The sequence below is a fragment of the Nicotiana tabacum genome, chromosome 1 (assembly GCF_000715075.1).
Source record: "Nicotiana tabacum cultivar K326 chromosome 1, ASM71507v2, whole genome shotgun sequence".
NCBI classification, from domain to species: Eukaryota; Viridiplantae; Streptophyta; class Magnoliopsida; order Solanales; family Solanaceae; genus Nicotiana; species Nicotiana tabacum.
This window is the reverse complement of record NC_134080.1, coordinates 9,306,773-9,324,598: the sequence shown is the minus strand read 5'-3', so window position 1 is coordinate 9,324,598 and position 17,826 is coordinate 9,306,773. Positions and strand designations below refer to the sequence as shown.

Below are 17,826 nucleotides of genomic sequence, written 5' to 3'. Positions count from 1 at the left end.
TAACCTTTTTTGTCCTGTGGAAAACAATTAGTAAGCCTTTGGGTAATCTTTGTGAAGTTGAAATAGAAGTATTATATAAAACTACGGCAAAAATCATTAAATCTTATTTTTAAATAAGTTAGGGTCGCTTATATGATTTATACTTGTTCATTTTGAAATTACTTGATTACAATATATATAAACCGAGGTATGCCACTGTTTCTTAAAATTATATTATTCAACCATTATCTTCCATATATTAAGCTTCCCACTTACCAATTCGAATTGTCATTAGAAATTATGTCAGAATGTGATATTAATTGAGTTTGACTCAACTTTTCTATAGTGATATTATATTGCTTTAGATATTTATTTATTGGTAATAAAAAAATTTATTTACCAAAAAAATATATATAGCTGATGTTTGGAGTAACATTTACCTATATTCAAACAGTGTTTCACAATTAACTCGGGCATAGAAAATTGCCACGGTTAAGCACCGGTTTGATTCAGCCACCGGTTTAATATAACATTTCTGATTTCCCTGCTTTTAGTTTTGACGAGAAGCCTTACGTTCCTGCTCTCTCTCTCTTCTCTTATCTCTCTCTCTCTGCTCTGTTCTCTCCACGGGCAGCTTCGCCGACCGTCTGATTCCGATCAAAGAGAATGAGCGGTCACGATTCAAAGTACTTCTCCACTACGAAGAAAGGAGAAATCCCTGAGCTCAAAGAAGAACTCAATTCTCAGTACAAGGTCACAAAATACTCTCCTCTTCCTGTATTCATATCGAATCTACAAAAAAACTCAAATTTACGGAATTTATTAGCTGCGCATTGATCCGATTTAATGTAATTTATGATTTTACTTTGTAATTTGAATAGTGATTTAGGATAGCCGTGGTCAGATCTGGCTAGTTTTCGCATTTGATTTGTTGTAGAAGTCTCATTAGTCCTCGTTTGTTTTGTTGATCTCAATAATTTAAGATTTTTGATTTTCTGAATGTGAATTTATGCCTTTTCAAGGGTTTTGTGTTTAGTTTGAGGTCCTATTGAAGTTTACTGCATTTTCAATGAGAGAGATGTTTATGAAATAGGGCAGTCACTGAACTTTTATTGAATAGAATAGCTATTGAAATTGGAGGATAATGCTTAATCAAAATTCGTATTTATTTATGCAAATTGATTTATCGGAGGAGTCTCTCAAGTATTCCTTTGTTTAATTGATCTCACCTGTGAATTATGTTTAATCACCTGTGTTTAGTTTTGAGGTTCTATTTAATTACTCCATTTTCAGTGGTATGTTTATGAAACTGGGGAAGTTACTCATGAATAGGTATTATTTCTCATTTGTTAAGTAGTACTTCATTTTTTGGTTGGTATCAATAAGTTGAGCGGTTTGATTTGGTTGAATATGTTATCTGGGATTTTATATTTAGTTTCAAGGTCTTATTTCCTCATTGAAAAAAATAGTTTCAAGATCTTATTGATAGTGCATTTTGGTTTAGATGCTTGTAAAATCGTTATAGAATATAATAATATTTTACGTCACATTCATCAGTAGTTTTGATTGAATGGAATAGCTCTTTTATTTAGAATCCCATTGTAGTTATTACATATTTTGTAGGATGCTTATGAAACTGGGGATGTATCTGAAATTGTTACCGAAAATGTACTATTTTATCTGCTCGTTTGGTAGAAAAATTGGTTGGAATTTGCATACATCTGAACTCAGTTGCATTATTGGCTCGATTCATGTGGGTTGGTTGAAAGAATGTTTCTCAGTGATGAAATGCTTTTAGAAACTAGATGTCCGTTCATTTGGTGAAATGTTACTACTTCTTTACCTGTCATTTTAAAACTGGTTGCTACTGGTAATCATAGACATTTGTAGTTGATAATTGTTGCTATTGCAATGAACTCAACATTTTCTGTCTTAATGTTTACTCAACTGAATCATGGGCGAAGCCACATGCTTATTATTGACCACCCTTCGTCGAAAAATTACATTGCGTGTATAGGTAAAATATTACGTTTTAGAGGTATATAACACATATCGAACACCCTATGTCGGGATTTTTTTTTCATTTCTTTCAAATTTGAACACCCTTGGAGAAATTTTTAGCTTCGCCATTGAACTGAATTGTGACGTTATTCAATTGTGGGTAAGGTTTTTGTGTAAGAATTGTTTTTTATGTAGATTCAACTGTGGCTAAGTTGTGTTTCTGAGTCATGAGGCTTTTCGTTGTAGCCTTGCCATTCCTTTTTTTTTTGTTTTGAAATTTTGTAGGTGCTTATATATATGTATCCAATGCAGGACAAGAGAAAAGATGCTGTCAAAAAGGTGATTGCTGCTATGACTGTTGGGAAAGATGTTTCTTCACTCTTCACAGATGTTGTTAACTGCATGCAAACAGAGAATTTGGAGTTAAAGAAGCTTGTATACTTATATCTTATCAATTATGCTAAAAGCCAGCCTGATCTTGCTATACTTGCCGTAAATACATTTGTGAAGGTATTTCCGTGATGAAACTCATCCTTAATCATTTGTCTTCTGTAAATGTCGTGGTTTTATTCTTCTCATTACCTGCTGGCTGCTGATTTGTTCTTTATATGTCGATCTTCACCTGTATGGCTACTACAATTAAAGCTTTAGCATTCATCATTGATGTAGACTTCTCAACTAATCTGTCTCATTTACCTATGATTGAGAATAGGGAAGTATTGATAAAGCTTTATGTCTATCTTTTTGAGTTGTGTAATGCAATGAGTCTCGAGCGCTCATGATACTCCTTTACCCGGTCTTCAATGAGAATTGAGATTGGAGGGGCTTTTCTATCTGATTTAATCCTTTTGTATACCCTTCTTGCTTTTCCAGAGACCATAATGTTTTTGCTCTTCAATTGAGTAGCCCCTCTTCTTTATCGGGAAAAGAATGTTAATTATTTCCTCTTCATTTGTTTGTTATATTGAGGTTAGTGATGCCTAGCAATTGGACATAGTACACTAACATAGACATAGACCCAAAGACATGTAAAATCTAAAAAATCAGCGGGACATGGAACAAAATAAGACTACTAAATTTTGTTGACAGGTATTCAATGTATTATCAGAATCTACCGAGAAGAGATCTTGGACCTTGTGATGAGCCTTTGCCGAGATAAAGGTGGTTCTACTAGCTCCCAGATAATGAACCATCGTGAAACTTCTTTTGCTTGATGTAACGAACTCATGCCTTTCAATTTAGTAGGTTTGAAAAAAGGCATTAAAAAAAAAAGATAGATTGAATAGGGAATAAGAGGTTCTGTTTTATGCTTTCTTTCTTTTTTTTCTTTTTGATAATAGTAGTGTTCATACCAGTTTGCGCGAAGATCACCTAATCTACCTGGTATCTACTACTTCCCAGCAACAGATCAGATAACTCTGTCAAGCAAAGTTTAGGCGGATCAAAGAATTCACCTGATGGCGCATTTGTGAAGATCACAACTTTGGTCCAAAGTTGTCTCTCCAGCTATTCGCTCGCTACGCCATCCCTGGGCTATAACAATTTCTCATCCTTACTAGAAATACCTCGTTAATGCCTCCCTCTTTCCCAAAGAAAAGCTTTTTCAAAGAGAGTAGGACAAATAATGTCTTTCAACAGTCTGAAGTTCAAGGAAGTACTTAAAAAATAAGAACTTTTTTGGCTGTCCAACACGGTGTCCAGCTGATGTCCAACCTGTCCAGTTTGAATTTGACTTGAGCATCGCTGGACAGTGGAGTGTGGACTGCACAACCTGGTGTCCGTGTTTCCTAGCGTATTAGAGGTTTAAAAATTGTTTAATTAACTTGTTTTGTCGTGTTGTATACTTGTATTTATCCCATACTGATTTTGTAAAGGATTCAAAGGGGGTTTATAAAGGTCGTTAGCTACTTCACCCGTTGTCTTATGGTTTGAGTTGAATGTTCAAATTCTTTCACATGGTAAGAACCAACCTTTGGGAAGCTTGTCTTAGCACCTGTAAGTCTGAAATACAGTTCAGGTGTGAACATTCTAAATTGGATCACATGCAGGAGGATGTTGAGTTATGCTGTTTTCTCGTGTGGGTTTTATAAGGGCTTCTACATGGCTTTATGAAGGTTGTTCGCGATTCGGTCCGTTGCTTTAAGGTTTTTGATTTGGATGCTCAGATTCTGTCACGTGTTCGCTCAACATTTATAGAACGCATCCCATTTGCTTTGCATTTACATATTATATTTTAAAAAGTTCCCATTTGTCATCTCCTTCTAGTGGATGGAACATTGCATGGTAGCATTTGGTTTGCAGAAACAAAATACCACTTAATCATGCAGTTGTTTCTTATTCATTTGAATTGGTTTTCTTGCTGCCTTAGCATGTTGTTTCTGATATCTTATTAATGGCGTCTTATTGTTTTTTGCACTTTTTGCAGGATTCACAGGATCCAAATCCTTTAATTCGTGCTTTGGCTGTACGGACTATGGGATGCATTCGTGTTGACAAGATCACCGAGTATTTGTGTGATCCCCTCCAACGTTGCCTTAAGGTGAATTTACAGATTTTCTCTTCCCCTGTCTGCTCCTAATTTTGAAGTCGGATCTTCTTGATTGATTGACGACGGTCTGGAACATAACAGCGCACAGTGTTTTCTAACTAAGTAATGCAATTTGTCTGCTCTCTTTCCATCAGGATGATGATCCTTATGTTCGTAAGACAGCAGCTATCTGTGTTGCTAAGCTGTATGACATAAATGCCGAGCTTGTGGAAGATAGGGGTTTTCTGGATGCTCTTAAGGACTTAATATCTGACAACAATCCTATGGTTGTTGCAAATGCTGTTGCGGCTCTTGCAGAAATTCAAGAAAGCAGTAGCAGACCCATCTTTGAGATCACCAGCCATACACTTTCAAAGCTTCTAACTGCTCTGAATGAATGCACTGAGTAAGCTTGTGGAAAACTAATGCTGCTACCTTTCTTAATATAAAATGTGCTATGGTTTGGCAAATTACCTAAATTGTGAACATTGTTGTAAACATTAGTCGGCATGTCATAGGACGTTACATTCACTTATGTTACTGTTTGATTTGCTTTGTTGTCTGCTAGATGCAACTTTATGGATTGTCTTCTATTACCTCCTCTTATTGCGCTTTTAAATCTGTTTTCTACGAAACTTGTTTATGTTTGCTCCTTTGTTCATGAATGAGATAATGATCTCTTTGGATATAGGTGGGGTCAAGTTTTTATACTGGATGCTCTTTCTAAGTACAAAGCAGCTGATGCTCGTGAAGCTGAAAATATAGTGGAGCGAGTCACTCCACGATTACAGCATGCAAATTGCGCTGTTGTTCTTTCAGCTGTAAAGGTGGAATTGTTTCCTTCTTTCTTACAAACTTAACTTTTTTAAAAAAAAAAAATGCTTCAGCATGAGTAGCATTGCCAGTATAAGACATTCCGCTAATAGTCATTTTCCGGTGTTGCAGATGATACTCCAACAGATGGAACTAATCACCAGCACTGATGTAGTTCGGAACCTTTGTAAGAAGATGGCTCCTCCTCTTGTAACGTTACTTTCAGCAGAGCCTGAAATCCAGTATGTTGCATTAAGGAACATAAACCTCATTGTACAAAAGCGTCCAACAATCCTTGCACATGAAATCAAGGTATTTTTCGTGATGTTGCCTTGGTACTTACATGATTGGCGGCAAAACCTCTATTTCTTAGAACCGCTGGACTTATCTGTAACTAAAGCTGGAGTAGTAGGCTTTGCTTCTAATATTGTTCTCTTGCTAGGTATTCTTTTGCAAGTATAATGATCCTATATATGTTAAAATGGAGAAGTTAGAAATCATGATAAAGCTTGCTTCAGACAGAAACATAGACCAGGTAAATCCTTGCTTCTTTGATTCAGTTTAGTTCCTTCAATGTAGGTTCGTGTTTGTTGCATCATTCAGTGTGGTTTATATGTTTGCAGGTGCTACTGGAATTCAAAGAATATGCTACTGAAGTGGATGTTGACTTTGTCAGAAAAGCTGTCCGTGCTATTGGCCGCTGTGCCATCAAATTAGAGAGGGCTGCTGAGCGCTGTATCAGCGTCTTGCTTGAATTGATTAAGATAAAAGTAAATTATGTTGTTCAAGAAGCTATTATAGTAATCAAGGACATTTTCAGAAGATATCCTAACACGTAAGTTTCTTTGAAGTCTCATATGCTAAAGTTGAGTCTTTGTCTTTTATTTAACTTTCGTTCTCTCTTCTTTTTCAGCTATGAGTCCATAATTGCTACTCTGTGTGAGAGTTTGGACACTCTGGATGAGCCAGAGGCAAAGGTAATAGAAGATCTTTCCAGGAGTTGGCTCTGGGAAGTTGTTGGGTCTACAATCTTTTCACAGATTTTGTAACTGCTTCTATCTCTTCATTGACAGGCATCAATGATCTGGATTATCGGTGAGTATGCTGAAAGAATTGACAATGCAGATGAGCTCCTTGAAGGCTTTCTGGAGAGTTTCCCGGAGGAACCTCCCCAAGTGCAATTGCAGTTGCTGACAGCAACAGTCAAACTCTTCCTCAAGAAGCCAACTGAAGGACCACAACAAATGATCCAGGTATTTCTTGTTGCCACATCATCAAGTGAGCTATTCTCTTGTTATATTATGCAATATGTTAAAATTTGCAGTCTGCTTATCAATTTTAAAGATAGAAAAGAATCCAATCTAGCTTTCTAATCAATTAGTTCTCCAATTTTCTTAATTCCCTTTCTTATTAAGGCCAAAAAATTTCATAATTTATCCTCTTTATGTAGGAGTTTTTTATATGCTTCCTCGATATAGACCATGAATAAGAGTAATCAATATTGAGTTTCTCTGAATGTAAAGCAATGAGCGAAAGGGTTATGCACCTTGAAGCAATGTTCTTAAAAGTGTAAAGCGCAAAAAGGTGACAAGGTCCACGAGGATTGAATTAAAAAGCGAGAAGTGAAACACACAAGTTACGGAAGCTTAAAAAATACCAAACATATATGAATTTAGCACTATAATAATCAAATTGCTATTAAAATAACTAATTTCAGCATTCAATATGCATAATGTCAATATTAATCCAATGTCTCATAGCTGACATTCGAAGAATTGACCATTCTCTGCTTTTCAAAAACAAAAAAAGAAAGAATCGACCCTTCTCTTTAGGATCACTTTGTGCGTCGTTGTGCGAAGCCCATGGCTTGACACTTGATGTGATAACCCCTTGCTTTGCTTGCTTTATTGCTTCATGGCTTTCAATAACACTGCTTTGAAGCTGATATTGATAGTCATGAAGTACTAATAGCTGGATTATTTTAATTCAAAATTTTGAGGGTGTGAAGAAAATGGATATTGGGCCTAACTCAACCCCAGAACCTAGCTCATGAGGATCGCCCAAGACCATATAAGGCATTCCTTAACCAATGTGGGATGCTTAACACTCCCTCTCCCTGCACGGCTAGGAGATGGTGAACAGTATAACGTGTGGGCCCAACACTAGGTACATCAAGAAAAGAGATGATTCTGAATCTAGCTCATGAGGCGGTCGAAGACATGTAAGGAGGCAACAAATCATTCTGGACACCTAACGGCTGTGTTGCATGGACTCTCCAAAATGCTGCTGCACCCATGTCGGATCCTCTAAAAATGCAGTAATTTTGGAGGATCCGGCGCACACACGGTAACATTTTCGGAGAGTCTGAGCAACATAGCTTAAGGGAGGGAAAGTTCGTCGAATTATTAAAGTAGAAAGTGAGATAAATGCAATTTAATCAGGATAGCAATTTTATTCGTTTCTTTTGTTAGCTTCATGTTCAAATGTTACTTTTGCCTAGTCCAAACTACAATTTGGAGTTATAGCCTGTTTGGCCAAGCTGCAAAAATCACCTTATGTTGAGAAGTACTTTTTCTCAAAAGTACTTTTGGTGAGAATCAGTTTGTGTTTGGCTAATTAATTTAAAAGGCGCTTCTGAGCAGCAACTAGTGTTTGGCCAAGCCTTTAAAACTGCTTCTAAGCGTATTTTTCTCAAAAGTGCTTTTGGAGAGAAGCTACTTTTTTCTGCTTCTCCAAAATTACTCCTGCTTTTGCTCAAAAACACTTTTTTTTCTTCTAAAAGCTTGGTAAAAAAAGTGCTTTTGAATTTGGAGAAGCTTGGCCAAACACTCTATTAGACTGGTTTGTTTCTGCAGCAACCATGGTCATTTATCTTTCTTACAGAATTGATGCTAATTGCTAAGTATCTATCTGTTTACTTATGTATTTATAAAGTTGACTCAGTAGATATGACCTTACTCATAGGTGGTCTTAAATAATGCTACTGTGGAGACTGACAATCCAGATTTGCGAGATCGTGCATACATATATTGGCGTCTTCTCTCAACTGATCCTGAGGTACGTGCAAGCAAATGCTTAATTCAACTTCTCGCACTTCTGTTTGGGCTGTCCCGAGAACCTTTTTATGACTTCAGTTTGAAAAAGCTCTATCTTCCATTAAAAGAAAGACTTTGTGTCCTGGGGGTGATAGTTAATATAAGGATTAATAACTTTTTCCCCTTGGCTGCTGCTTTCTTTGCTCCTAGTTATGTCAGTTTCAATTTGAAAAAATGAGTATGTAGGTAGTTCTGTGATTAAGTTCATATATGGATATCTAGTTATAACAGACTCCTTTCCATATTGCAGGCAGCAAAAGATGTTGTGCTAGCTGAAAAGCCTGTGATTAGTGATGATTCAAACCAACTCGATCCTTCTCTCCTCGACGAACTTCTTTCCAATATTGCTACTTTATCCTCTGTCTATCATAAGCCTCCAGAAGCTTTTGTTACTCGTGTGAAGACCACTCAGAGAACTGACGAGGAGGAGTATGCTGATGCAGGTGAACAGGGCCTGTCTGATTCTCCTGCTCGTGTTGCAGAAAGTGGTGCCTCACCTCCAGCTAGTGCCGCTCATGCTCAGCATCCTGCAGCAAGGCAACCAGCTGCACCTGCAGCTCCTGCAGCCCTGCCTGATTTACTTGACCTTGGTATGGATAACAGCAATAGTGCTATTGTGTCGGTTGATCAGCCTGCAACCCCTGCCGGGTATGTACAGTTCGTTTGCGTTAGTACAATAAAGACTGTCTTTGCAATGTCCTATAAGGTCACAACCATAATGATTGAAGGCGGCCGTTTCTCTAAATTATGAATCTAAAGTATGCTGAAGGAGTTCACACATCTTTTTTGTTAAAAAATTTGCCACCTTTTTGTTTGATCATTATGTTTCAAACTATTTGAGATCACATTCGTGAAAACACTTATGGAGCGTTGACTTTTACTGCAGTCCTCCTTTACCTGTTCTAGTGCCAGCCTCTACTGGTCAAGGTTTACAAATCAGTGCCCAGCTGATACGGAGAGATGGCCAGGTATTTTACAGCATGATGTTCGAGAACAATACCCAGGTTCCTCTTGATGGCTTCATGATTCAGTTCAATAAAAATACATTTGGTCTTGCTGCCGGTGGACCTCTCCAAGTGAGTATCATATTGCCACTTGTCTGCAGTTAGTATTTATGTTACTATCCAGTGTAAGAGGAGGTCTGACTAGTGATCCTCCCCGTGAATTCTACTAATCTTTGATTGTTTTCATTGTCGTCTTGTGCTCACTAGGTTCCTCAATTACTACCTGGGACATCTGCAAGCACTCTCTTGCCAATGGTTTTATTCCAGAACATTTCCCCTGGCCCTCCAAGTACCCTTTTACAGGTTGCAGTAAAAAATAATCAGCAACCAGTATGGTATTTCACTGATAAAATCTATTTCCACGTACTTTTCACTGAGGATGGGAGGATGGAGCGCTCCACTTTTCTTGAGGTAACAATACCTTGTTGAATTCCTATCTAGATTTATGCATTGGTCACTGTTTGGATTGAGGCATATACTGATTGTTGATTATGTATTACTACCATCTACTCAAGTTAATGGGGCATAACATGCGTGAGCCTCGGCTTTGTTTTTCTCTCCTCAGAGGAATTATTTATCATCTCTCGCAGTCACTACATGTTCACTTAAATTTCATAAAGGAGGACTCCACTATCAAATCTGTTTTTGGACTTCACCAAACGTGGTATCCAATACCCTGGTTAAGCTTAATTTTCTGGTGATAGTATAGGCTAATTTCATTTAATGCTTCAGATCAAATGTTATTAGGCAACAAAGTATTCGGAAGAAAAGATAAGTCCTTTGCTCTGCATCAGAAATAACCTTTTTTTTAATTATTATATTTGCATAATCTATGTTCCGTTCACATGAGTGGTAATAAGTCTGATTCAAGAAGTTTGTTTTGCCGGTCAAACCACCAAAGGGAAGAACAACATGGGACCTCTGGAGTAAGACAATCTCATAATTTTAAAAGTTTTCCTCCATTAGTTGACCAGAGTTAGGTGTTCAACAATGGCTCAATAATTAGAAAGTACTCTAATTCATTCCGAACCTGCATTTAATCTGCATTCTTTAGAGTTCCACTTCCAACAAATGGCTGGACTCCTTTCAACCCCACTCCTTTATAGATTTGTTTCGCTGCCTCTTTTATTTATTCTTCATATTTTACTCTATCTGCTTTCCTTCATTGTATTTCCTATTGTTGTGACAACAACCTAACCAAGTTGGATGCTTAACACTCGATACCTCTGCTTCTTTGCCAGACTTGGAAGTCACTACCTGATTCAAATGAAGTATCAAAGGACTTCCCCGCAGCTGTTATAAATAGTGTTGAAGTAACCCTTGATCAACTAGCATTATCAAACATGTTCTTTATAGCTAAGCGCAAACATGCTAACCAGGAGGTGTTGTATCTTTCTGCCAAGATTCCTCGAGGAATTCCTTTCTTGATTGAATTAACAGCAGTTATTGGAACCCCTGGTGTCAAGTGTGCTGTCAAGACGCCAAGCCCAGAAATGGCTCCTCTCTTTTTTGAAGTTGTCGAGACTTTGCTCAAGAGTTGATAGTTTGCTTGTCCTCTCCCTTCTATTTATTTCCCCTGTGATTTTGTTTTGGCTCTCTTCTATTGGGATACGTCTTATTTTGTTGTGATTAATTAGCTTTGAGTTTCCAGGTTGAACTGTTAATTCATGCTCCATCCTATGTTCAGCTCTTGTTATTATAGGGTTTTTATTGCACGAATCTTCAATCTTCTCAGCTATATGGAATGTATCTTAGAAATTTTGTTTTTGTAGCCTCTATATTTAATGACATTCAGATCGGATTTCACAAATTTGTCATTTGTCCGTGAACCATAACCAAGATTATTCGTAAACAAGTAATAGCTGAACCATTGTTGTTTTGCTCCAATTACTAGAAGGTTTATTTTTGGAACTAATACTCGTAAACCATAAGGATCCTCGAACCAGAGTCTCGTGGATTTACTTTTGTAACTATGGAAACAACTGCAGATGCAGAATATTAGACGGTTTAATTTTTGTATCTGAGAATTGTCCCTAATTATTTGGAGCTAGTAAATTTATTATTAATTGTCAGTTCTATTTATCTTCAGAAATGTTGCCTGATAAACGTTGGCAGCAGGTTTGGTTTGTCTCCATCAAATTCGAACTCTGGAGTCTAATAGTTTGTTTGGCTAAGCTTATCCAATCCTAAAAAAAAAAATTCAAAGTTGAAGTGTTTGACCAAACTTTTAGAAAAAAAAGAAAGTGCTTTTGAGAGGAACAGAAAAAAATAGCTTCTCTCCAGAAGCACTTTTTTGAAAAGCAATTTTGAGAAAAATACACTTAGAAGCAGCTTTTAAAAGCTTGGTCAAACATTAATTGTTGCTTAGAAGCGCTTTTCAAATTAATTAGTCAAACATAAACTGCTTCTCACTGAAAGGACTTTTGAGAAAAGTATCGGAAACTACCTCTCTATTTTATTAGGATAGGGGTTAGATTTGCACATACATTAACCTCCTCAGACCCAAACTTATGGATTATACTGAGTTGTTATTTGTTTATTTATTTTGGGTGAAATGATGGAATTATAGAGTCCGGAACCCAATTGTGGTTCGTTTGAACTCAAAATACATAAATAAGTGGGGAAAAAAGTGACATTTTTATGTATAGTGCCACAATACTTGACGCTATACAGTAACGTTAACTGTGTCATTACTGTATAGCGCCAAGTATTGTGGTGCTATACTGAAAAAGCTGACACGCCCAGGTATAGCGCCAAAATACCATGCGCTATACATAAGTTATATAGCGCATGGTATTTTGGTGCTATACTCCTTTTTCCTGGCCCCACCAACAATTCCTGACTTCAATAATTCAAAAGCGTATAGTGCCAACTTTTTGGGCGCTATATATATACAAAAAAAATTCCCGGCTAGCCATTTCCTATATAAAGAGGTTAGGAATGTATAGAAATTCGTTCAAAAAAAAAATTTAACTCTTGTTGAAACGTTTATTGTTGTTAAATTCTCCAACATTTTTTCATTATGTCTGAAGAGCGTAGAATAAGAGTTTCATTATATTGGGGGGGGGGGTGAGGTTGTGATGGAGAATAACTCTGTGGGCTACAGTTTACCTGCTCAGTGTCATGTTAAATTGCCACTTACAATAGAGTACGATAAATTGATATCGTTGTTATGCAAAAAATGAGTGTGAGGAAACGTTCAGTGATACTTAAAGTAACCGGAAGATATCCGTATTCCGTCACTCCGCAAGGGGTTGCTTTTTAGTCGGAGTTTAACATCGACGATGATGAAACTTTGAGTGATTTTCTGAGGACTCCGGACGAATGCCGAGAATTTCTTGTAATCACAATGTTGGGGATGTACGTGAAAGTCGAAGACGTTCCAAAAAACGAGGTTGTGCGTAGTAGAGATAACCCCCAGTCATCGGGTGGTTATTCTGGAGCAATTTTTGCCGAACAGGTTCCGGATGAAAGAGTTTTTCTTGATTTAAACCTATCACCGTCGGCGAATGAGCAGCGAGAAAATAATTTATACCCTGCTTTCCATAATTCACAAGACGAGTGGTAAACTTCAATTTTCATTTGTGTTAATTATGTATATTTTTGGCGTATTGAATTTGTACTAACGCTCATATATTTAATAGGAGGTACCGGTCGGATATGAACTTTACAAGTGGCCCATCCGGTAGTCATCACCTAATTGAAAGCGTCCATCATGGAATTTCATCACATTACGACTTGTTAGTGAAGTGATATAGCATATGGAAAGCATTTATTAATTCAGTAGCTTATATTTTTGTTGGTTGTGCAGTGAAAACGAGCAAGTTGAACCACCAGTACTCACTCAATTGACCGAAAACGACGTATTACATTGGGATCTGGCAGATGCATAGAGTGAGGAACAGAACAGTGATTACGATAACAATGCCGATGAATCCGGAAACGAGACACCCTTTTTTCGTGAGGATGGTGATGAGCAGGATGAGGAGGAAGGACCTGATTTGAAGAGAGACCCCCTAGACGAAGAGTGTACGAGTCCGAAGTGTTGTCTCATTCAAGGGAGATTCCTTACATTGATAACTTACCAACCGTGTCGGATGTGGAAGCTCTCACAAGGGATTTTGATGAAATCCGGACAGCAATGTGGGATGAGTCTAGACCAACGGTGCTTGCAAAGGGGATGCTTTTTCCTGATAAAGCGCGCTTAAGCAGGGCTTGTAAAATGCACAACGTAAAAGAGTGTCGTGAGATGCAGGTATGAGAGTCAAGTCTGATGGTATACAAGGTTGTTTGCCACAGGTGGTTTTGGCCATGTAATTGGATGTTGCGTGCGACCAAGAAGAAGACAGGTATGTGGAAAGTGGGTAAATACATTCCCACCCACACATGCGAAATGGACACATTCAACGGGAATCACTTCAACTTGGATATTGACTTGATTTCTCTTGTACTTATTCCGCACCTCGAAGCGTCCATAAGGTATAAAATCAAAGAGTGCATTACATCAGTACACCAGGAATATGGCCATACCATTACGAAAAGAAAGGCATTTCTCGGGCGCAAACGAGCGTTTGAAATTGTCTACGGTAATTGGGATAAGGCATTTGCATCTCTGCCAAAATACATGGCCGCACTGCAGCACTTTAACTCTGGGACAGTTATTGAATGGAAGCTTGAGCAGAGTCCGGGAACACCAAAATACATATTCAATTACGTGTTCTGGGCGTTTAAGCCAGCAATTGATGGTTTTTCGCATTGCCGGCCCGTAATATCCATAGACGGAACTCATGTCTATGGAAAGTACGATATCAAGCTATTGATTGCCGTGGCAGTGGATGCTAATGGACAGATATTTCCTCTAGCTTTTGTTGTTTGTGCCAATGAAAACATAGAGACGTGGACACTATTTTTGAACCACCTGAAAGAGCACATTGTCAAACAGCATTTAGGTATTTGTCTAATATCTGATCGACACAGTGGTATATTAAGTTCTGTGGAGAACTTGCCTGCATGGCAAGAACCTTATGAATACCACCGTTACTGTGTGTAAGGCCAATTTCCAGAAGGCACATCCCAACAAGGATCTACATGATTTGATTTGGATGGCAGCAACAGACCACCAACAGCATAAATTCCGGAGGCATATGGATTCTATCAGGCAAGAAGACGAGGCAGCCTATCGTTGGTTAATGCGACATGACCCTGAAAAGTGGACGTTGCATGTGGATGGTGGCAGACGATGGGGAATTGTTACTACAAACGTGTCAGAGTCCTTTAACGGGTTATTGATGTCGGCAAGAGGATTGCCTGTCATAGCCATGGTACGGATGTCGTTCAAGCAGATGGCGGAGAGGTTTGTTGAACGGTTTGCAGCTGCAACGGAATTGATGGAGAGAGGTGTTGAATTTATGCCAGTGCCTATGAAGAGATTTGAGAAATACAGACGGCGAGCACATTGGCATTCATTTTTGCAGTATGATAACGAAAGAGGTATTTTTGAAGCTCGCACCACTATCCATAGTAATCGGGGTAATAATGTACATACCCTAAATGAATCTGCAAAGTTATGCTCCTGTGGGAAATAGTTCATCTACCACATGCCTTGCTCACATGCCATCAAGTGTTTTCAACGTGTTGGTTATGCGGAGACCAACTATGTTGATCAACAATATAGTGTTTCCAAGTACCTAAACACATATAGTGGTTAGTTGCAACCAGTGGGTGCTGAGCATTATTGGCCTCCGGAACCATTTAAAATGGTGTGTAACAAGTCCTATTTGTGTAAAAGACAGGTGCAGAAGAGACGCGTATACGGAACCAAATGGATGTTAGTGACACCGTTTATGCGCGCAAATGTGGTATATGCTCGCAAACAGGACATGACCGTCGTAAATGTCCTTCAGCTGGTTTGGGTGGCAAAACTAATCAAGCTCGTGGTGGGTGTTCTTCTAGTGTACCTAACTACCCATGAGTTGATGTTGTAATAATTAGTTGTTATGTCTATGTTGCAAGATTTATGAAATAAAATTATGCTTGTTAATTATGATTTGTACTTTCCTATTTTACCTATTTAAATAATAATTTAATAAAATTATCTGTATATTTATTATGTGTGTGTTGTCTTGTCGAACTGAAAAAGCTGACCAGCTGACATAAAGTTGTCTTGTCAATATCATGATATTTAATGCGCATAATATAACGTCATTAGATAGTATGTTATGTGTGTGTTGTCTTGTCGAACTGAAAAAGCTGACCAGCTGACATAAAGTTGTCTTATCAACATCATGATATTTAACACGCAAAATATAGCGCCATTAGATAGTACGTTATGTGTGTGTTGTCTCGCCTATAAATAACGGGCTCATTGTAGTTATTTTGTGTGCTCAAAATTTACTAAAAATAAATATTTTATTAAAAGTAAGGTTTTTTTTACTAAAAGCAAATATTTCACAAATGACTCAACCTATTCGTCTACCAAAGTGCAACTGTGGAAAAGCATGCTTGATGCAAAATTGTTGGGATGGTGGTGAAGTTGGACGCCACTATTGGCACTGTATGAACCGGTTTTACAAGGTTCCCGGCGAACCTATTTGTGATTTTGAGAAATGGGTTGATGAACTATGTTATCAGGAATGTTACAGAGAACAACTGCAGTTTCTTCATAATATGTGTTTAAGATAACGGGAACATGAAAAAGAAAGCAATAGAATTATTGCAGACTTGAGGGCGAAACTGAAGGAGGTGGGAAAAGAAAAATAGAAAACACAATGGAATTGTGAAGCACAAAAGGAACGTAAAAAAATATAAACTGGAACTTGCGGAGGTGAAGGCAAAACTGAAAGAGGTAGAAGAAGAAAAAAAACAACTGGAAGAACGATTTAAGTGGTTGGAGCGGAGAATAAATAGCAACCGGGCCTAAACATTGGCATGTATGTGTTTAGTGTATTTTTCATATTTCATGTATTTTTATTATGTTGACCTGCTATGTTTCTGTTTGTGCTTGTGTTTGTGCTGTAGTAATATTTTCCTTGTTTGTTGTACTAAATTTTATTTTAATTGAAGTAGAAGTTAAGTTTAAGTGCTTGTTTTGTACTAAATTTTATTTTAATTGAAGTGGAAGTTAAGTTTAAGTGTTTGTGTTGTTCTAAATTTTATTTTATGAAACTATCAAACGAATGGAGGACTAAAAAAAGTAATGGGCATATTCGATTAAATATTGTTATTAATGTATACAAAAATATTGTTTACACCATGTCAATGTGTCCCGCATCCGGTGTGTCTCAATGCAGCCACTGGCTTGAGGCGCATCTCCTCTCGCCCGGGTATTCTATCAGGATCATCATCATCAAGTCGTCTCCTTATAGCCGGATGCGGCGCAGGATGACATATATCGGTGGTGTTGTCAGCTCTAGTAGAAGGCTACATAATAATATGAAACTTAGTATAGAAAACTACATAACAATTCATAACAATTTATATTGTCTTACCATCATCGTGTCTAGATCCTGAATGTAGTCATCTGTCGCTGCATCGCATGAAGCCTTAAAAGAAAATTAATAAAGTTAAAGAAAATAAATAAGATACAGTTAAAACAAATTCAAATTCAATACTAATAAACTCATACCTGCGCATGTGATGTGGAGCCATAACTCAGTCGGTGCCCACTATAAAAATCTCGGATCGGTCGATCCTCAACAGTGGTAGACGGACCTGGGAAGTATCTACCCCAATCCACTCCTTGAATATTCGAGCCCGTGATCAATAATTGACCCGATGGGGTCACCTGCGATGGCACTGGAGTGCGATAAATTCCAAGGCTGTAAGACGGCATGTCCGTCTCATGCATGCCACCTGCCATATCAGCAGCAACATCATCAGCAGGAGCCTCAACGCCCCCTTGCTGGGGACCACCTCCTCTTTGCCCACGACCACGTCGTCCGGCACCACCAGCTTGTCGGCCACCACTAGCTCGTGGGATACCACGGCCTCGATGGTACTATGCTGGGTCCATATAATCAGCCTCGTGTGCCAAACGCTGATCTGATCAGGCTCGATGTAGTGTCTGGGCAGCCACATCCATGAATCGACGACTATACTCCTGCATAGCCACATGATCGTGGACATAACTCTGCATTTGCTGCCCATATGATAGGCGGTATGCAATCCAATCGCCTGCACAAAGTAAAAAATATAAACTACATATTTGGCACTAAATTACAGGTATATAATTAATAATAACAGAAAACATACCAGGGCCTCGTGTCTCCCGGCGTATGGGACGTACCGACCGTGTGCCTGATGAACTGGGTTCCCGATAAAAAGTCGGGAAACAGTGCGGTACCATGCCATATAACGTTGAATAGGAAAGTGCTGCGGAGGTGGGGTCAAGTCCCCTCGCCTGTCCCAA

General features: G+C 38.2%; 1 protein-coding gene across 1 annotated transcript; it reads left to right on the top strand.

Annotated features, from left to right (window-relative positions):
* The first annotated feature begins 450 nt into the window (after window positions 1–450).
* LOC107805886 (beta-adaptin-like protein B) lies at window positions 451–11,229 on the top strand. The gene is made up of 15 exons (XM_016629985.2): window positions 451–732; window positions 2,293–2,490; window positions 4,406–4,519; window positions 4,663–4,913; window positions 5,199–5,334; window positions 5,453–5,632; window positions 5,763–5,855; window positions 5,944–6,155; window positions 6,234–6,297; window positions 6,394–6,573; window positions 8,285–8,377; window positions 8,666–9,063; window positions 9,302–9,491; window positions 9,627–9,830; window positions 10,661–11,229. Exons 1-15 carry the CDS (start codon window positions 646–648, stop codon window positions 10,958–10,960), a joined length of 2,700 nt encoding a protein of 899 aa, XP_016485471.2. The 5' UTR covers window positions 451–645; the 3' UTR covers window positions 10,961–11,229.
* The last annotated feature ends 6,597 nt before the right edge of the window (window positions 11,230–17,826 follow it).